At 34.5% G+C, this 22,044-nt stretch overlaps 2 protein-coding genes and 1 non-coding gene across 3 annotated transcripts; 1 reads left to right on the forward strand and 2 right to left on the reverse strand.

The window, feature by feature from the left end:
* Positions 1-242: 242 nt before the first annotated feature.
* LOC132191187 (5.8S ribosomal RNA) lies at positions 243-398 on the reverse strand. The gene has a single exon (XR_009441216.1). It is a non-coding gene; the product is annotated as a 5.8S ribosomal RNA (ribosomal RNA).
* Positions 399-2,012: 1,614 nt separating this feature from the next.
* On the forward strand, positions 2,013-10,584 carry LOC132190740 (uncharacterized). The gene is made up of 11 exons (XM_059605792.1): positions 2,013-2,263; positions 2,376-2,538; positions 3,224-3,357; positions 3,463-3,574; positions 5,030-5,209; positions 5,915-5,994; positions 7,312-7,351; positions 7,491-7,598; positions 8,703-8,783; positions 9,466-9,588; positions 10,234-10,584. Exons 1-11 carry the CDS (start codon positions 2,052-2,054, stop codon positions 10,279-10,281), a joined length of 1,281 nt encoding a protein of 426 aa, XP_059461775.1. The 5' UTR covers positions 2,013-2,051; the 3' UTR covers positions 10,282-10,584.
* An 8,773-nt stretch (positions 10,585-19,357) lies between these two features.
* LOC132190369 (gibberellin 3-beta-dioxygenase 1-like) lies at positions 19,358-21,513 on the reverse strand. Its single transcript, XM_059605341.1, has 2 exons — positions 20,928-21,513; positions 19,358-20,152 (listed from the first exon to the last, which is right to left on the reverse strand). Exons 1-2 carry the CDS (start codon positions 21,404-21,406, stop codon positions 19,549-19,551), a joined length of 1,083 nt encoding a protein of 360 aa, XP_059461324.1. The 5' UTR covers positions 21,407-21,513; the 3' UTR covers positions 19,358-19,548.
* Between the last annotated feature and the right edge of the window lie 531 nt (positions 21,514-22,044).

Genomic DNA, 22,044 nt, shown 5'->3' on the forward strand with positions numbered 1-22,044 from the left:
GTCAATTCGGCCAAAATAAGAATAACATGTTTTAAGGGTAGATGTCACATGCTTTGTTAATCTATTTTTTTTTCATAAAAAGAGTAATACTAGAAACTATATTTTTATTCACCAATTATTGTACAATATTGACGTGGCATTTCCCACTACCCTCGTGAGCGAAAGCTCATGGGAGGCCAATGTTCGCCCCGCAGACCACCCTCGTCTCTTGGAGAGGCGATGGGGTTGGGGGCAAGGATGCGTGACGCCCAGGCAGATGTGCCATTGACCAGATGGCTTCGGGCGCAACTTGCGTTCGAAGACTCGATGATTCGCTGGATTTTGCAATTCACACCAAGTATCGCATTTTGCTACGTCCTTCATCGATGTGAGAGCCAAGATATCCGTTGCCGAGAGTCGTCGTGGTTTTGTACAAGATTTGCCTCCAGCCAAAAAAACATAATCTCCAAAAAACAAATTCATTTGACTATAAAAAAATATATATAGTTGTTCGCTAAAACAGATGAGGAGCTTACGAGATTCATCGGGCATATAACACACAAGTTCTAGAAGCATACTCGGTGAGTATCCTTTTTTGTTTCTCCTTAGTTCTGCACTTCTTTTTTTTACCAACAAGAGATAAAATCAACTTGAGTCTGTTGGAGGCTGTTCCTTTGGATGTTTGGAGGAATAGTGATCACCAAGTTGGTTCTGATTTGCTAGTTGAACCTGAAAATATGATCCACGGCAAAAGTGTAGCTCGCCATAACAGTACAAACAACCCCAAGTATATGTGCAAATCACTTGTAAAAGTTTGTAAAAATGTGTTAACATAATGGTACAACCACAAGCATGAGGGAGAACATGCACATGGTTATGCTTAATTATATTCTGATGTCGTTTTAATGAAAACACATGCAGGGAAACTCCAGTCTGGCTGTTCCCTTAGCACTCTATGTTAAACTTTAAAGCATCTAAATGTAAGACATGTAGAAATTCTTGCAACTACAAGACAATAGATGTGTAACACAACATGACACACATACTTTCTTTTGACAGATACCCAAGAATATACATGACTCCTAGTGTGCTCCAAAATTTTAAGCACTTAACAATAGGCAAACCATGCTGCAAAAGATGATTTCTGTTAATTGAGTTAATATCCAAAGATCTATTCAAAAAAAACCATTGAATGATTTTGGCATCATAACTTGTGTATGGGGTAATGAGATGACAGCTTAACAGAAAAGAACTCCTAGGACTTTATCTGTAGGAAAGGAACAAATATCCCTATTCTAGATGTATGAGGTGTCTCAATAAAGCAATCCTATTATAGTTGTTCCTATGAGGTATCCCTATTGTAGAATGGTATAATTGATCTTATAAATAGTAATATGCCTTGTGAGGGACAGAGACATTCACTGTGATTTTCTATTTAATTAATATGATATTAGACAAATATACAAAATTCAAATTCCGAAGTGAATGCGAGTGTTAGACTGTTAATTTGACAGTTTTGAAGATTTGTTGAAACTGTCAAATTAATATTGTGAAATAAAAATGTGGTATATAGCACTACTCTGTTAAAAGTGAGTAATTTAAAAGGGAAATATTGTATACTGCACAAATATTATGCAATTTTTTTTTTTCCTTCTCATAAATATCCTACAAAGTTGATGTGGCAGGGTGGCATGGTCTAATAGTCCTTGGATTGGCCATTGTTTAAATAAAATATCTAATAACTTCTAAATCTACCCGCATTGAGTCTGTAGGATATTTGTTAAATACTTGTGTGGTGAGTAATGTTATTTAGTAGACTGTTATACACTTGTCAATACATCTGGATGACATGATAGTGAAATTGTAAATTTATTTAATATTTCTCGTTAAAAATACATGTAAGAATTATAAATTTAATAAAATTGAATTAGGGAAAGGTTATCCTATTTTTTGCGTTGTTTTTAACAAAGCATCCTTAATTTAATTAATTTATTTTTTTTTTAAAAAGAATCGTCGCTACTCGCTCTCTTTATTTGAACTCGAAACTCGCTCGCTGAGCGAATCAAAACGACATGGCCGAGTGGCCCGAGTCTCACTCCCAGGCCGAGTCCGAGTCACCGAGTTCTGTCGGCCCGATTTTGGATCTCCTTCTCTCAGTCGGTTACGCCGAGGCCCGAAAACCCGATATTTCTGCCTCCGACAAGCTGTCCGGTGGCCTTGCCTGGTGCATCGCTGCCCTCAACGACGTCGTTCGCGATGGAATCCTAATACGCCGGGAGGAAATGCACGTAACTCTCCCCGAAATGATTGCGATAAACAACTTGAATAATTTCCGAATCAAATTCAAAATTCGATTTGCTCTTTGATAGTTAACGTTGTTGTATTATGGAGTGCAGTGAGGTTGAAAAGCGCATTGAAGAAGGTCTAAGATTGATCGGTTGCCCACACCTTCTTGAAGCTTCTCAAGTTGAAAGCCTAGACTGCAAAGCCATTTTCCCTGTTGTGCAGTGGCTTGTTAATCGTATTCGGACCGTACAAGATCATATCGGCGATGATGAGGTATCTAACTACATGTCTATGTTTTACAGTTAATGTGTGTGTGTAATTGAAATTGGAGATTGATTTTGAAGTAGTATTGTAAGAAATTGTTGTGACGCTCGTAAGGGTTTTCTGAACTGTAGAGATTAGAAGGTGAGCTGGCTTACAATGTCATAATTTGAGAACTGGCATAAATCAGCTTTTTCTCTCATATTCTATTTGTTTAGTTCACTGCCACTTACACTTCTCTCGCAAATGGGAAGGGGTGTTGATTTGGTTTTGGGATTTTAATCAAAACTTGATGAAACCAAATTAATTCAATCGAGTTGCAACTTGAAGGTCACAAGCTTAAGTTTTTCTGGGATGTGGATGTTTGATTTTTTTATTTTTTATTTGTAAAGAGAAATGCCAAACACACTCCCACTCCCACACTCCCAGCCGTGACGTTGGTTGGCAATTGGGTGAATTGGTCAGTGAGATGTGCTATGTTGTCGAAGTAAAGAGCTAGTTCAGGTTGAGGTTCATGTAGCAAGTTTGTGTTTTTGGTTTTCTGAATTGTCTGGGAACATGATTTCTTGGCTTTCCTGTTTAATTGATGTTCTTCAGGGGCATTATTTTTGAACAATAGATTTTTGGTAGTTGGGTTGGTCTGATTTACCTCTAGGCATTTTTACTTTTCTCATGTTCTTTCTTTGCTGTGCTCCAGAATCAACCAGAGGTCAATGTTATGAACGAACTCAAACTTTTACGAGAGAGAATAGAAAAGGAGGGTGCTAATATTGCCTTGCAGAAATTGACGTCACTTATGGAGTCGTTAAAGGTGTGCTGTCTTTCTGATCTGTGAGTATATTGAGAGATCTTACTCCAATGTCAACTCTATTTGTATACACCTTAGTTCATGCGATTATTAATTTTTAATTTTTGCTATTTACATGCATCTGAAAGAAGCCATCACAAGAACTGGGCTCCATGTGCAGTTCTGCCACAAACTGCAAAGAAGCCTGGTCCCCAATTCCCATTAGACTGCTCCTCTCTCTCTCTCTCTCTCTGTGTCTCTCTCTTTCTCTCATGAAATCGGAGAATGCTTTCCTTGGTGGAGTTGCTATAGAGCTCCAAGTTGGCATTTGTAGTTTCTCCTATATGTTAACATACTGAGGATAACAAATTTTTTCAGCAAAGTTAACACAAAGGGAATGAATGCTATCATAAAATGCTGAACACCAGATCTTGTTTCTTGAAGTCTGATGGAACACAAGAAATATTTTTGGCCACTAAGATTGTGATCGATCTGTCTTAATCCAAGGATTTAATTGAAGAACCATTAGGTGCCTTTAATGATGAACTCCTAGTAGTGCATCTAAATTATATGTATGCACATTCGTATATACATATTTTCGGTCTTGGTGGCATCCCCATCAGGTCTAAGATTCAAATTTCCTTGAGTGCAAACAATTCATTGGGGCTATTCCCGCTTGCAAAGCCGAAGTCTTACCCGATCCGTGTGGAGGGGGCACTTTGCACAGGTCCGGAGTTCGGCCGCTAGGAGTGGGTACTAGATGTGGCCTTGCCTTGGAGGGTCTCTGTCATTAAAAAAAAAAAATGTTTTTATGTGTGTATATATGTAATTAGGGTAATTCTATTCAAGATTTGAAAAGAATTATCTTGTAGACGCATTAGGGAGTTGGGTCTCATAAGCTTGAGAGTTTCAATGAGTTCTGATGGAAATTAGGGATTTTTCACCATAGCATCTCATTTAGTTCATTAAAATATACAGAATCAAAGATGCTGAAAGCATTGCAAAATTAAGAAACAAGTTAGGAGGTAATGGAACTAGTATTACTATTACATGATATTTCAGAAAATTATTCAATTTAGAAGTTGATCTATTGAAGCTTTTGGGTGTTTCACTCTTTATGTTCTCTATGTGGTCCATTCTTCTTCTGCTGGTTGCCACCAAAATATTAATCTTAACTTACTAGCAGAACATGGTAGATTATTATTTTTATTACTTTGTTGTGTAACAAATTTTAAATGGTCTGGAACCATCTCTAATGGTTCATCCAAGGGGAAGGTTCACTCTATCTTTTCCCCCTTTGCTTCACCTATTGTGACCTTCGTAGGGGATTAAACTGGCTTTCAACACCAATATTAGTATATAGTACAGGGCACAATTTTGTTTTTAAAATTATATGAATCAGGGAAGTGATAATTTTATTTCGTCAGAAAATAGATAGATGAGAATTTGATCATCTTTAGGAAACCTTTGTTGTCTTCATGCATTATTTCTGTTTATGAAGTGTGAATTGCACTCATTGGTTGGTTGTGGTACTCGGAGTAGCTATTTGAGCTTGAAGAGCAAAACTTGCACATGATAGTTTTTTGTATCAATCACCTTGTCAGTTGACAAGAGAGATTCTTTATGTAATCTTACTTAGTATCCTTATTCATTAAGCTTGTCTCATTTATTTATTTCATTTGGTGGTTGATGCTCATTATTGGAAGCTTTGTTCAGGATCTGGAAAGGCAAGAATCTGAGTTCCAATCTACTTGTAGTGCAAAACGCTCAGAACTGCAAGCTGATGTTATTGAATTGGAGGGAATGATAGCAAATGGTTGTGATAGCAAGAGTATCTCTCATATTCTAAATCATTCCTTTATCGAGTCACTGGAAAAACTGAATTCAGCTAAAAAGGTAAAATGTTTAGTTAATAGGGCTCATCCTTTTGTTGTTGATGAAAGTTAAGGCACAACCTCAGGCACAATCCACTTGGAACATCATCACAAACAATATGTGTGAGATCCCATGAAATTGATGGTATTACAGAATAGATCTTTTATACAAGTGAACTAATTGAGCCAAGCTGCTTCATTTATTTTCCTATAAGCATGCATTGTTCTCATCTGAAACTTACATAATAGTATTTCTATAAAATTGCTTAAGTTTGAAATTTTTTAAGGAATTTTCTCTTTTCCCAGCAATCTTCTATGATAATTCCAGCATCACCCTCTATTTGATTTTCCTTTTTATCATATCATTTGCTAATAACATTCTGTTTGTCAATATGTATTTAGTAAAGTGAGTTTTTCCCATACAATCGTGTCCTGTTAGAGAAGACTGCCTGCTTAATTTAGACCATCAAAATTAAGCTTTTCATCTAGATTTTGTTTATGTATTCTTTTGTTCCTTCTATAGTTTTGGCAGTCGAGGTAACTGGCCAGTTTCTATGATTATAATGTATGAGTTTTGAAAAAAAGAAAAAAAGATTTTACTCTCTTGCTTCTACTTCTCTTTTGTCAGAAATCCACCTGATGTTAATTTGCTGTGGCACAAAAAACAAAGGACAGTTTGTTTTATATGGATTACTAGTAAACAATACCTGCTGTATACTTCTTGCAGGAACTTGCAGCTAGATGTATGGCAATTTTAGCAGTAAAGCGGCAGCTCGATGATGTGCCATCCCAGTCGGAACTCATCCAGTATGTTCTTTTTTCCTGACTTTCCTTTTCGCTTTGCTTTACAGCATTTTATTACTCCTTAAAATTTGTAGGTTTCTTGTACATTGAGGCGGTTTCAAACTTATATCAAGTTTGACATTTGCGAGAATTAGGTTTAATTCAATGCTACTAAGAGTCTGATGAACTTAAGAACCTTTAACTAACAGCGTTTTTTAGTGTTCAACTAAAGCAGAGGCTTTCACCCACAAAATCCTCTCTTCCAACTGATTGGAGTCGTCTTGCATTGGAATTCATTGCCATTATGACGACAAATATGTAAATAATTGGTTGAAACATTTAACATCAATAAACAAAGTGGTGGTAACACATCCCAACAAATACATTTCTTTTCTCTTATTATTCATCAATGTAGATCATGGAGCCTTTCATTAATAGGGTGCCATGAGTATTATCTTTACACAGCATAAATCGTTTGGGGTTCAGCCCATTATTCATTTTCTATCGTGATGACATTTTTGAAAAGTTGGGAAGCTAATCTCAACAACGAAGTTGGTAAATATTGGTCATCATTTGTTATAGGATTCAGAGAACCATGTCTTGTCTATGGAATCATTTTCAATTGTTCGTGTTTCTAGAAATTTTTGGTAAATTCAAATATGGCAACTAGTTGCAATCTTGATGACTCTGCTTTCCTTACAGAAAAAGTCACTTATATGAATGTTTCTCCGTTTTTCTCTTATGTTTTTGCTATTTCCTCTGTGAAAAAGACTTTAAATTTAGAGGCTTCTTAAACTCATCATAAGGAAGCCGTGATTTCAACTTCTAGTGACACCTTTCCGCTTGTTTCTCGATTTGGATTTTTTTTTAAAAAAAAAAATCCATAATGGCTTGATGCGATTTCAACTTCTAGTGACACCTTTCCTATTGATTCTCAATTTGGATTTTTTTTTTAAAAAAAAAAAAATCCATAATGGCTTGGTGCTTTTATTACTTTCCGCCAAACAACACAAAATCATCCAAGTCAACTTTACCTTGTTTTCCCCTTATTGGAGACCCTGTTACTTATGATAAATGTCTCTGTTTCTTATTCTGTCCTTTCTTGCACTGCCACTCATCCATCTTACCATCGTCATTTTGGTTGCACGTATTTCTGAACATGTTCGTATTATTGTAATAGGTCCTTCAAGTACTGCAAATCTAATTATTCACATCACTTATCTGTATCAGATTTTATGTTAGCCACTTTTTCAGACTCTCATATCTCATGTTATAGACAAAATGTTTTAAAATAATCACTTTTTTTATATTCTGCTTACTTTCTTGATGAATATATTTCAGGTATGAACGCCGATTTTCTGAACTGTATGTCCATATCCAGGTTTAAGATTTTTTTTTTTTTTAATTGGACTTCTCTCTCTCTCTCTCTCTCTCTCTCTTTTTTCCCTGAATATGTATTATCATATATGTTCTCATTATCTCTTATAGAACTTTAGAATTGAATTTTTTTTAATGTGTAGGAAAAACATCGACAAACTCGTAAATATTATGGCACCTATAATGCCCTTTTGGAGATAAAAGAATTGATGCTAAAGGAAATATCCTTATTGAATTCAATAAGTTCACAGGTATGGATCAAATAAGACACAGGAAAATATGCTCTCTCTCTCTCTCTCTCTCTCTATATATATATATATTGCTTCATGAACAAAATTGAATGGTTGTTTTAGGTGAGTACTTGTTCAAATTTGCTCTTTTCTTCTGACATTTTGCGCTTTAGGTGCGCTTAGGCATACTTTTAATGGCATTTGTGTGCCTACTTTCTACATTTGAGTTGGATTACAAGATTATGTCACTTGACCAGCAATGGGACTGTATGACCCCAGATCAATGTTGTTGAAATGTGCAGGTCGGACTAGGGGCCAAAAAAAAAAGTGTTTGTGTTCTAGCTAGGGAAACAAGATTTGGACTTCATCATTAGGGTGGTTGTATCTCTTGTATAAGTTGTATACTTTTCGTGTACAAGGGTTTTGCCTCTTCATCTAATAAATTATTATTCAAAAAAAAAAAAAAAATCGACTTACTGACATGTAATTTACTAATATTGTTTGACCTTACGCTTTTTTATATAATGCGCTTGATTGCGTATAAAAAATAATAATAAAATAAATTTACTAATATCATTTGAGATATATTTATACTATATAGAGTTAGAACCTATTTTTGTTAAAATTTAAGCAATTTCAGATATCTTGATTTGATGTGAATGCAACTAACCATAAGACCTTACATGATACACCACCAATTTGGTTTGTAAAGCTCCCAATAATTGTCTGCCCATATATTTGGTGTGAAATCTTGGCTGGGTTTCACACTTGAGATAGATAGTCTTATTTGCTGTCCAAGAAAATAAAATTGTGGTCAATGCTACATTAGTGCATGGGTCATTTGTTATAAGTTCTGCTTTGTGGACTCAACAAAAACCTGTTCTTCCAATCACCTTCTAACATTCTATCATACACGTGATGTTCATATACGAGGTCGGACATACACTGCTCAGATGGTTCAAAACATATTTTATAGTTAAATGATACATCTATCTAGAATATCCTGAACTTGGTATGGAGTATGCTGCTTTTTTTGGTAATTTAATTATGTGTCAAGGGTTGCAGCCCTTTCCGTGACTTGCATAATTCTCACTACTGTCTCCTTTTACATGAAACTCCGTACAGTTCCAAGATGCCATTACTAGTAGTGCTGGTCGCATGAAACTTATTGATTCCATGGAGGGAATTGTGAAGAGCAGTCAACAGGTAATTTTCACATTTTGGGCAGATATGAAGGAACCACTTGCTTTATAATTTAATTAACAGACCAAGTAGGCCGTCAAGTATCCAAATTCTCATTAAAGTGTCTTTGTATTTTCTGTTTGGGCTACGAAGGAAACAATCGGACCAAAAGTTTCCTATGCTTTGTCATGAAGAAGAAATTTTCTTCAGATTGATGTATTATTTCTGTGGTTAGTTTTGAGGATTGTTTCTTTGTTTTTGCCAAATCTTAAAAAAATAAAATAAAATAAAATAAAAAAATAAAAACTTATTTCTGTCTCTAGAGATGTTGTATATATTTTTTTCTCTAACTTTCCTCTTTTCCTGGAAGTCTAATTTGTAACTACATTCTTCTACCTCCATTACATGAGTGGACATATATTTGAACTAATAATAAAATATCTTAGTGAGAAAAATTCTTTCTAATTAGGATTTGTTGCTCAAATAATGGCTGTTAGAGGAATTTTTTTTTTTTGAAGAGGGAGGGGGTTGGGGGGTGTGCAGGGTGGGGATGGATATTAATTGGGCCTGAATATAGATGAACGTGATCTTTAGAGGACAACTCAGATAATAAGAATTAAAAGAATCAAAATCAAATTTATGTTATACTTTTCTATTGAATTGCTTTTGATCATTTGAAGTTCTTACTGATGCATCCATTTTTTAGAAACAAGGAAAGGTGCAACTTGGGCTTCAAGAAGAGCAGAAGGTTTGTGACGCTCTCAAACAGCGATATGCTGCAGCATTTGCAGAGCAAAGACGTTGCTACACGCTCTTAAAATCTTTTCAGGCAAGCAGTCTAATAAATATGCAGCAATTAGTCCTTATTCTATTGGCAACATCAAACAGTTATGATAGGTTGAAGAAACTTTTGTTCTTTTGTTCTTTTCTTTTTCTTTTCCTGGTGTTGATTTGGAAGGAGCTGGTGAAAAAGTAACTCTACAGGTTACTATTAATACTAAAGAACCCAAGACCCAGTATTTTGAGACCTTACAGGGACGCATCGTTAATCGTTATACTTGACTTCTCTTGCAATTCTGTTGAAAATATATCACAAAAACAATTGTTTGGTTAAACAGAAGGTTTCTTCATATAGCATGGGCCATAATTTATAACTGAATTTCTGTGAATTGACCTATAACAATACTTCATTAGCTCCGGGTTAGATGTTAATAGTTATGTACTATTGTTTTGTCACCATTAGTACCTTCACTAGTTTCCAAGACAGAACCACGTTGGAGCTTGAGGGGGTGTTTAGTTTTGTCCCCCATAACCCAAAATTTTGGTTCCGCCCCTACTAGTTTAGATCCGATACTATTTGTTAGTATTCTGGTTGGGGCCTATTTTAATTGTCCTACTCTATCTACTATTGTTTGTAATCACTCTGAGATCACTGATTCACTGGCATGACTTAATCAAATCTTTGAATTTCCAGGAGGAATGTGCAAGGAATGAGAAACTTCGGTGCCAAAGTTCTATCTAGAAACATTACTTCCAGGTGTCAGCATGCAATTGATTTGAGTGCTTACCTACTGAATCAAGAAAGAGATCTAGTAATTGGTATTGCCTCTCAATCTTTTTATTTTTTTTATTTTTTTATTTTGGCACTTTGTAGCTCTGTAGTTTTACCTTTATTTCTGAAGTTGGCTATATTATTTATTAGGGCATAATATTTCTACTGCTTACTCAGAAATAAATAAATTGTAAAAACGAAAGCTTAGTTCAGCAATTCAACTTTTCCCCGTACTGATCACAATTATTCCTGAATATAGAGTAAGATTCTTCCCATCCCTCTTTACACAGACAATTCAGCAGCCTTACATTTTGTTTATATCTACACATGTATATGCGACTGCTTATTGCGCTCTGATTAACGGAGTAACGCTAGAAGTCCCCCTTGTGTCCCTCCAAGAATGATGTGGCTTTTAAAATCACTATTGAGCTTATGATTGACCAATATTAAATTTTGACCAAATGGTAATTGTAAGAGCTACATCATTTTTGGAGGGGCATAAAAGAGACTTTTAAAATTACTCTTAATTAGCGACCAAAATGAAGCTCTTTAAACAAAGAATGAAGGAGCTCTTATTTGATGTTTTTTAAACCATTTGCTCACTGAGCCACCCAAAACTTGTTCATTACTATTTTTTACATGCTCCTCTCTCTCATAGCTCTTATTTCGTACATACTCTCATTAGGAGTGCTAGCCTATAACCCGCGACATGTGCGGGTGATTGCAAATTAGATATTTGCACAAACTGACAAAAGCACATATATGTAAAAAGTAATAGATAATTTACAAATTAGATAAAGAAGGGAAAATTACAGTTTACTCTCCTAAAGTTAACAGTGTTTCAATTCGAACACTTGAGTTTCAATTTTTGCAATTCACCCTCACGAAGTTCCAATTTTTTTAATTCGACCAATATTATCCCAAAATTTTCATATTGCCCATAAATTTTATTTTTTATGAAAAAAAAAAAAAAAATTGGGGGTGCAAAAATGGCCAGATGGCCAAAGGGGTGATTGTGGCAGCCCTGAATTTTTTTTTTAAAAAAAAAAAAAAATAGAGGCAATATGGAAAGTTTTGGATACAATTGGCCAAATTGCAAAAATTTGAAACTTTGGGGAGGTGGATTGCAAAATTTGAAACTTTGGTATTCGAATTGAAAAACGTTGTCAACTTTGAGGGGGTAAACTGTAATTTTCTCGATAAAGAAAAATTTGAGTTATTTGATCAAAATGCAACCGACAATTTATCAAGTTTATAAGCATGATGTTTATGTACCTAAAAACAGAAAACTGACATCTGTTTGAATTCCAATTCAACCAAAAAAGAAAAATAGGAGTGCATTTTAAAACATCATTGAACCATATCAATTAATGTAAATTTGTTCTTGAAACTTTTTGTTTCTCAATTTCTATTGTTTAGTAGCTTGCTGTTGTTTGTAAACCAATTTGAGCAGGCTTTCATCATTATTATGAAAAAGGGTGATGATTTGTTGTGTTTTATTATGCGTTTGTGCTTAAAACCTTGACTTACAAAATAATTTGCAATAAACACAACACAAAATGAATTTAAAAAAGAAGTCTTAAACACTGAAGACTTACTCAGCGTAGAGGGTGGTGAGGAAGAACAGAAGAATAGAGAGATAATGAGAATTTTTATTTGCTATTTGCGGAGTTTGAAGTATGTGGGAAGAAAAATGTAAGGATTATTTGATGTATTGTATGCAACGTTTCAGTGGTTAACTTAAACGCGCGTTTTATACTGAAAAGTGATACTTCTCAATTGTCAGCAAAATTAAAACGCCACATGTTGCAATGTTAGACTCTCCTCTTTATTAAATCCTCTTATATATATATATATATACATATATATATATATATATATATATATATATAGGATGCAACGGGAGAGATGATAGACCAGAAAGAGCGAGAAGTGCCACTGTTAGGTGTACTTCCCCAATATGCCAAAAGCTCCAGAGCTAACTAGGCTAGCCTAGTCTAGCGCTTGTACTCCAAATTGGGCCCACTAGGATTATAGCAATTCACCACATTTCTTTAATGATGTTCATGGCTACTCATTCTATGACGGTTTTTACTGTGAATCTGGTACTTTTGTGGCGGCTTCACTCAGGCACTAAGTAGCCTTTTTATAGATTGCCCTTTCCGAGATTTGAAAACATGACGTGGTGCCTACTTTAATACCAAATGTCCAAATATTAGGTACCTAATCAATACGTCAAAAGCCCCAGAGCTACCAAGTTCATAACAATGTTAGGCACCTAACTTATACGCCAAAAGCTCTTGAGCTAATGGAATGCATAAAATCAAGTCCTTAAACTTATTCCATACTAAGCAAACTCAATCTACTACATATACTCCGCTTTTGTGCCAACGTTCACAGCGGCTTGTTTATGGTGGCTTTCATTCTGAATCTAGTAACCTTTTTTACTTTCAAGGTGGTTTCACTAAGACACCAAATAGCCTTTTTCATAGGCCGTCTCCTCCTAGATTCAAACTCGTGACATGGTGTCTGCTTTGATGCCAAATGTTAAAGTACAGCCTTTAGAGTTAATGAAACACGAAAAGTTAGACCCTTAAACCTATCGTATACTAGATTGACCTATATAACTCAAATTAGGCCTCCGAGAATGATATCAATCAAGAAAGATTGGAAGTATTGGAAGTATGGGAATTTGGAAGTATGCTATAAGTGATTGAGAAGTGATGGTCATATTCAAAGAGAAAAGAAAAGAGGGAAGCTTCATCAATTTTGATGGGACAAGTCTTATCACAATTTGTCTTCATTATATGTAGTAAGATAAAAAGCAATAATTTATCCTATTTTGAAAGGGAGAGAGCAGGTGACAATGCTTTGGCCTCAGCACTAATGAAACAACAGCACCCATCCACATTCATGTTGATGCAAATGCCCCATGGCCATCAATTAGGAAAAAAAAAAGCCCCATGGCCATGGATTTCTTCCTAAAGACAAGTTTGGGTGGGCCATACTCAATTTTCATGCATCTTTGTCTCCAATAAAAGATATTTTTATACTCCATGATTGAGTTCATATCCTCTCTCTCTCTCCTTTTCAGTTTCCATTTTCATTTATATCGATTATGATCTTTTTCTTAAGTTGTCAAAAAAAAAAAAAAAAAAAAAAAACTGCATTTCTAAGCCTCACTGATTGGAATCATCTATATCTATTTTACGGTTAACAAATCGTAACAAATATCTCATTTCGTTGAAATGACGGTGTCAATCTACTCTTGATTATTATTATATTTTTTAACAATAATTGATTCATAGGTAGATTGACACTACCATGTCAGCAGGGATGGAACCACCCACGGCCCCTCCAAGCCATAAGGTGGTCTCCAAAAAAAATTTTATCTTACAAGTATCTATTATTATGATATGAGAGTGTCAATCTACACTTTTATTTATTTATTTCCTTAACAATGGTTGATCTAAAGGTAAATAATTGGCATTGTTACGTCATCACATAGAAATAATGGTGAGGGTATTGGTGTGAGAAAAATGTTACGGTTCCTCTTGGTGTACGTTTTCTTGGTGTTCTCATGATCCTACGTAGATATTGTTTTCTAAAACAACATAAAAAATAAAATAAAATAAAAAAATTTACCACACCGATCCCTCATATGTTTTTTAGAAAAGAATATCCACATAGGATGAGGAGAACACAAAAAAAAACTGTAACATTTCTCTTGATGTAGTATATAGTATTTACTCATTTACCATTAAATATGTAAAATCTAAATCAAACTATGAGATAAATTATTTCTATTTCACTTGAAATTGAGAGCATATATTCCTCAATGATTGGGCCAAGAAAGGGCCCCATTTAAATTTTTTTTTTTTTTTTTTTACTTTTACAATAATTAAGAAAGGGCCCCATTTAAATTTTGAATTTGCAAAACTAGTAATTTATTTGATCGCCGGGAAAATAGAGAGAATTGGAGTTTTCCTTGTCTCCATTTCCTTTAGCTGACAAACAATGTACAGGAACATAAAAAGATATGTTTATTTTAATTAAATTCAATTTTCTTTATTTTTTTTTTTTATTTTTTTTGTCTGGTACGACCACATAAAACAAGTATAGAGACACAGAAGAAACAAAAGAATGTCTGTTTCATAGAGATTCATATGTGGACAGAGCTCCGTTTGTATTTTAGCTGAGAGATTTTCTTTGTACTTTATTGGATTGGATTTGATGCAACTTGTAATTAAGTACACGCAACTGACACCACAGATAGACAGAGAGAGAGAGAGAGAGCCAGAAATTTTGATGGGAAGAAGCCAAATCATTTTTTGGAGGGACTTGTCCAAGTTTTATTTTCATTGCCAACCCAAAATATATGAATTATTTAGATATTATATATTATATATTATATATTGTATACAATGTTCACTTGACAAATTTAATTTTTGGAGTTTGTTAATGTGTTTTAAGACTACTTTTTTTTTTTTTTTTTTTAATTAGAAAAAATGTTATGTGATATAAAGGTGAAATAGCAGTACTACATATTTATCTTCTATCTTAATCTCATACTATTGAGTTGATGTGACAGTGCACATCAACCCTTAGATCAACTTTTATTAAAAAACAAACAAAATTTTAAGGGGTGCCCACTAGCCCAATAGTTGGTTCGGTTTATGACCAATGTCCAAGTAATAAAGTTCAAAAGACTACATTTTGCTTTTATTCACTTGATGAGTTTACAATATAAAAGGCTCTATTTACAAAGCTTACCGATGAAATATAATCCTAATAAGATCTCTTAATTTAGGAAGGTAATACAATTCTCATCAAATCTCTAAGTTTAGGGTAATCTAAATATACTTTAACATCCCATCAAACTCAAAGCAAAATGTTTCTTAAAACTTAGTTTGAAAAGATTTATTTTTCTTGGAGATGGCAGGGCGGTGGCAGAGGCCGAAAACTTGTTGTATTCATGAGGCCAACTATGGGCCTTAAATAGGCATGAGTTTTAAACAATATCACAAAAGCCAAAACATGGGCCAATAAATGGCCAAGATGAGAGATAAGAAATGGCTAAGATAATTAACAATAGCGAAAATAAATAAAAGAGAATAAAGACACAAGAATTTTACATGGTTTAATCTATAAACTACGTCCACATGATAAAGCTCAAATGACTACACTTTGCTCTTATTTACTTTTATGAGTTTACATTACAAAAGGCTATATTTATAAAGCTTATAGATGAAATATAATCCTAGTAAAATTCTTTAATTTATGGTGATTCAATCTCATCAAATCCTTAAAGTTTGGCTGATCTAATCTTTATCAATGGTAAGACAATCCTCATCAAATCCCTAACTTTAGGGTAATGCAAATATACTCTAATAGTAAGATCTGAGAATAGTATTTAGAATAACTTAAGAGTAAAAATTGTGTTATGTCTTTATAAGTGTTTTGTGCTTTGAGTTGCTAGTTAGTGTTATTGTTTTGAAAATATGAAACAAAATTTTGCATGAACATAGGCATACTTAGTTCTAACTTAAATATTTTAATTTAAGAAGAAATTCTTTGATCATTGGGGGGGGGTCGATCATCCTACCCTACTTGTACGAAAGGCTATCGAGTCCATTCAAGAATACAAAAATGCACAAGTAAAGTTAAAAGAGAAGGAAGTCAGGGAAGTCAGAGAAACAGTGGTTTGCCATTACTAGAAGGCTCCTAAGTTAGAGAAATAGTGGTTTGCCATTACTAGAAGGCTCCTTGGGGGGTCGTTGTTGGGAAACCCTACATGTACAAAAGGCTATTGAGTTCAAGAATACAAAGATGCACAAGTAAACATGCAAGAGAAGGAAGTAAGAGGAACAATGGTTTGTCATTATTGGAAGGCTCCTTTAGATGGACTAGTGAAAGTAAATTAGGATGTTGCAGTAAATATACATACTAAGGAGATATGATGGGCATAGGAGTGATCGTAATTGATTCTACAGGTGAGGTGTAGCTAATATTACTGGTCTAGTTGTTGCTGAATCTATTGTTGCTTTAAGGGCAATAGTTATATCATGTCTAACAGGAAGTAAACGAAGCAGCTCATAAGTTAGCAAAGAGTACACTCTCCGCTATAGAAGAAGTGATCCATATAGAGGAAGCCACTCAGTGTGTTATGATATTGTAATGATTGAACACTTTGTTCAAAATAATTTTCAGTGATGAATGGAATGACATAATGGTTTTAATATATATAGTTTAATAACTAATATTTTAATCTAAATTTCTAATTTGATCAACACATTCTTATTATAGCAAGAATTTGATTGGTAAGGAAATACTCTTATTTAAAATTCAGAGAAAAAAAAAAACTCAAGGAGTCAAGATTGATAAATGACATTAATGGGGATGTTCATTTCTAGAATTGTTAATGCAGGCAAATTAAACATACTTTAAAATAAATAAATGTATATAATGTGTACATATATTTATTCCCCCAAAATCTTCTTTTTAGTTTTATATATAATAATTATGTATACTATATTATATGTACAAAGCTGTTTTCAAAATATTGAATCAAAATATTAAATAAAAATAAAAGTCTAGTGTTGTGCTTTTCTTTTGAAATGAACCTATATATATATTATGATGATATTTCTATAATAAACTTGTTGTTCATGATAGGACTGTCTGAGCTGAAATTAAAAATAAAACTAAAAATAAAATTTGGAAATTTGGAAATTTTTAAAAGAGAACGTGTTGTCCTTTTAATATAGTTCCCTGTTATGCAACAAGAAGTACTTACATGCTGTGTTGATGATGATGACATTATATATATATACACATACATATATACATCATATGATGTTGTTTGTTTGCTGTAATTATTCCTGAAATTTGTATTGGGGTGCAGATATTCGTTGGATATGTGTTTTTTTTTGACATGTAATGAAAAAGGTGTTAGCTAGGGTTAAGAAACCCTAGACATGGTTGCAACTTGCAATGATGTCTTTCTTTACCTTTGCTCTGACTTTCTTGTCTGTCTGCGATTCCATATCTTCATTTCTTTTTCACACGTGTCATTTTTATTTATTTATTTATCTATTTATTCTCTGTATTTTTCTTGTAGTTTCTAGCTACTTTGTTGATGTCATTTCGTGTATAAATGTTGATTTTTGTGTAAATTATTTACTAATTTATTTCCTTATCAAACGTCGCTTGCCTTACAAATAATTATGGCATCTAATTATTATTTACATACATTGCATCATCAATTATCTTAAATTAATATTCAAACTCATAAAAAAATTAATATATTTAATTATTTTGTCCTTCATATATAGTCTTGTCCAAATTCTAGATCACTATCAATTAATTAATTAATTAATTGCAAAACCATGGTAGAAAGAAATAAAGAAACAAGACTTTGCATGATATATAACAACAAAAGGATGAAAAGGGGTTCAGAGAGAAAAGACAAAAAGAGAGAACTCTTGAGATATAGATTTTGTTTATTTATTATTATTATTATTATTATTATTATTTTTAATTTAATTCTTTATTTTAGTAAGCCATTCGAGATGCTTGGGAACCTAAAAAAGTACTTGTACTGCTCAAGAGAAACGAAACATAAACAATAATACTTTATTTTATTTTAGGAATAATGCTACGGTTCTCCAGATCGATGTCTTTTATTATTTTCCTGGTTGTTTATGCTTTTCTTCACCTGATGGACTGATGGGGTAAGTTGTTTTTTTTTTTTTTAAAAAAAAAAAAAGAAAACAATATCTATGTACGTAAGATCAGAAGAACACTAGAAGGAACCGTTGCTTTTTTATTTTTTTATTTTTTTATTTTTTTTTGTGTAGGTAAGAATTAAGGTATTTTTTTTGGTATATATATAAAGTACCTACGAAAGCCCCAGCGTTTTCAAAGGTATTAAATATAAACCAGTATATTTGAATTAATTAATTAAGAGAGCACAAGCATATATAAACTGATTAATTAAATGCATATGATGAGTTGTTATAATTAATTTAATCTGCAATATTGGGGGGAGGACCCAGAAAGCCAACATATTTTGGAGTACTTGTTGGCATTCTAATACAAGGCATCTAATATGGGATCATATATGCTTCATTATACTTCTAGCCCTACCAAATTTAATTATACATTAAATTAAATGATCTACTATATATAGTAAACAACCGACCACTTTTTATTTCTTTTTTTTCGGATAAGTGATAATTTATTAAAAAAAAAAACAAAATAACAGTTAAATCACCGTTAATTAATACTTTAGAATTTCTCTTCACGTGTAGAATCAGATTGACAATATGTAAAATATTTTAGTTGAAAACTAGGGGTAAACTATAAAGTAACAAAGGTTCGAAACTCGGCTCGAATACCATGTTAAATCATCAATTAATTGTTGCAAAACTTAAGTTCCGCTTGAATTAGCGATTTAAAAATAACAATTTACAATCTGTGATTTGAAAATGCGATTTTTAAAAACACAATTAAGTATTTGCTAAGATCACAGTTTAACCTTTAAAATCGTGTTTTCTTTTTTTCTTTTTCTTTTTTACACACATCATTGCTTGTAATTTGACAATGCAGATTTTTCTATATTTTCATTGTTATTAGTATAAGGATCGGTATTCTCCGGAATATCAGTAAAAATCACAACACGTTTGGCTTTTCTTGCCCACCAGAGCCGTAGCGAAAGCGAGTCTTCCTAGGGTAATTATTACTGCTTATGGAACCGAACTTGGGTGATCTATCCATGACCACTCCCTTTGACAGCATCCACTAATTCGCAACTTATCTTGAAAGCCATATTTCTACCCGAGCTTTTTCAGGATGCCTCTAATAACCAACGAATGGGGAATCGTTCATGAATTCAAATTCACAGTCAATAGTAGTTAATGGTTCAAATTTATCCTAAAGCACGATCTTTTGAAAGTACTCTCAAATGATACATTAATTTTCTATGATCTTGGTTTAAAATTGTAATTTTGTGTACGAAACAGCAATGTCAAATGCACTCTTAAACTCATACAAAATGATAAATTTAATCATTAACTTAATTAATACATCAACAAAAACTAAAACATTAGCTCAAAAAAAAACCGAAATTAATTAGGCAGCTAGTAATTAAATCAACCAGATTCAAAGATAGCCAATATTTCCACACAAGAACATTTTTGTCAACACACTCTCATGCATGCACGCAACTTCAGCATTTTAAGTTCGTAGAATCGAAAGGGCATTCTCGAGATTTTTGGCCTTCAAACCAATATACTCTTTCACCGCCACAGAGCGGTAACGAGGAATTATATTATCTTCCCCGGAATTCAAACCCTTATACAACGGCGAAACGACGTAGTCCGTCGGCGGGCTGTAAAAGTAGGCGACGGAAAATCGCTGCCGGCTGCCGTTGACCACGACGCGGTGAAGGGCGTTGGGAAATCGAGCATTCGAGAGAATATGCAGAATATCGCCGATGTTGACCACAAATGCGCCGGCGACCGGCGGAATGAGAACCCATCCGAGCCCCGGTTTGAAGACTTGGAGGCCGTTTGTTTCGCTTTGGTGGAGGATGGTGAGGAGGGAGGTGTCGGTGTGCGGGGCTAGACCCATGGCTTGGTTCGGGTCGGGGCAGGAGGGGTAGGAGTTTAGCTGTAGAGCTGTGGAGGCGGTTGATGGTGGTGGTGGTGATCCGCCGGAGCCGGTGGTTGAAGCCAGCCAACTTATTTCTTCGGCGGAGATTTTCAGGGAGTCGAAGATTAGGCGGGTGAGTCGCTCGGCTAGACCCTTCATATCCTTCTGATAATTTTCCATTGCATCACTGCAAATTAATTAAACTTGGAGTCAATAAAAAGATAAAGATAAAGAAAATAACTTAATTTAATTAATTTCCAAAAAAAAGAAAAAAGAAAAAAGATAATTAATTAAGAGGGGATTAATCATTAATGCCTAAGCACATGTGGTTTGGATTATTCTTGGGATATATGAGTCAACAAGAAATGCCTAGCTAGGCACTAGTATCTCAAACTTGGTTTTTTTAGAGTCTGAAAAATACTTTTTTAATTACCCTCTAGCTGTTGGGCACAAGAGAATGTGTGAGATCTTGTAAATATTAACGTTTGAGATTTCAAATTATAATGCTAATTTTCAACGACTGATGTGTTAAGTGTTGCGTATGTAAATTTGTAAAAAAATTATAGTAAAAACTGTGTCCACCAGCACCGTCTTTTGATTGATCATGGTGATCCACATGCATGTTATATATATATATATATATGGCATGTCCTATCAAAGGGGCCATACATGAATACCTACCTAAATGAATTATGTGTGCTCTTGGGTCCTCCAACGTGATATCCACCATATAATTCGCATCAAACAATGCGGGCCAAAAACACCTTTGTTGACTACTAACTTTCCCCCCCCTCCCCTTTTTTTTTTTGTTTTTTTTTGTTTTTTTGTTTTTTTCTTTCCTTTTTATGAAAAGAAAAAAGAAAAAAAACTTTGCTTCCGAACAAATTCAAGAATAAAAGAAAAGCAGCTTTGATATATGAAACAGTCCACGTGCATGGAAGTGCATGGAGTTAATTAATTACCAAAACCGTTCATGGTCATGGGGCCAAAGTTCCCTAACATGATCGGCCGGAGACCCCATGATTGTGAACCCTTCATGCCACATGTACTTTGAGAAGAACGGCGTTATCCGAGCAACGCCATATCCGGTGGCCCCGCACGGCGTCCGGAGGGCCTTCAACTTTTGTCGGGTCGGCAGGGCGAAGAACCGTCCAGCCTCGTACTCAACCTCCTCTATATGACTCAACAATACTCCATGGTTCACCAACTGAAAAACACCCCACGTCTCGCATGCCTGCACTATAAGCTCGGGCGCATTGGGGTCACCGAGGTCGATGACGGGCACCGGCGACGACGACAACTCTCCGAACGAGAAATCGTTGGAGGATTCCGGCCGCCACACATGCGAGTCGGGCATGGTCCGCACGGCGGAAAAGTCGAGCGGGGCGATATGGTGGAGGTGGAGAGGGTGGTCTCTATAGACCTCGGAGAGGGTACTCATGTTTAGTTTGTAAGTTGGAAGTGAAGAAATGATGAGCAAATGGATTTTGCAAGAAGATGATAATCAGAGATTAATGGGATTTTGTAAAAGTGATAAGAGTTGGGAGAGGGTGGCTGTTGGATGATGTTGTGTCTTTTGTGGGTTTTGGATTGAATATTTATGGGAATATGTATGAATACGACAAAGGATGGAACAAACAAAACCAGAAAGTTGTGGCATCTCAAAGACTTAAAATAACAGTTTCTTTGTTCCATGATAAGGGGGACCTCTTTTTTCTATTCTTTTTGCTTTTGTGGACGAAGGACGACATCCCCCTCTTCATCCACTGGTTGGAAAAATTCATACCACAAGATAAGATTCAGCTACCAATCGACGACCCAGATTCTATCCTACTTAAACGCCCCTTCACGTGTCGACTCAAATTTCCTTTTTAATAGGCCGGTGATCAAACCCGTCAACTCATAAAATATATTGAAACAAATGGTGAATTGGCAGAAACAGTGTTCGAATTCAGAACCTGATTAGCATGCTTCTGATATTTAATCTATCCTACTTGAACGCCCCTTCACGTGTCCACTCAATTTTTTTCCTTAATAGGCCGATGAGACCCGCCAACCCATAGAATATATTGAAATGAA

The sequence above is a fragment of the Corylus avellana genome, chromosome ca8, assembly GCF_901000735.1.
Source record: "Corylus avellana chromosome ca8, CavTom2PMs-1.0".
Lineage (NCBI taxonomy): Eukaryota > Viridiplantae > Streptophyta > Magnoliopsida > Fagales > Betulaceae > Corylus > Corylus avellana.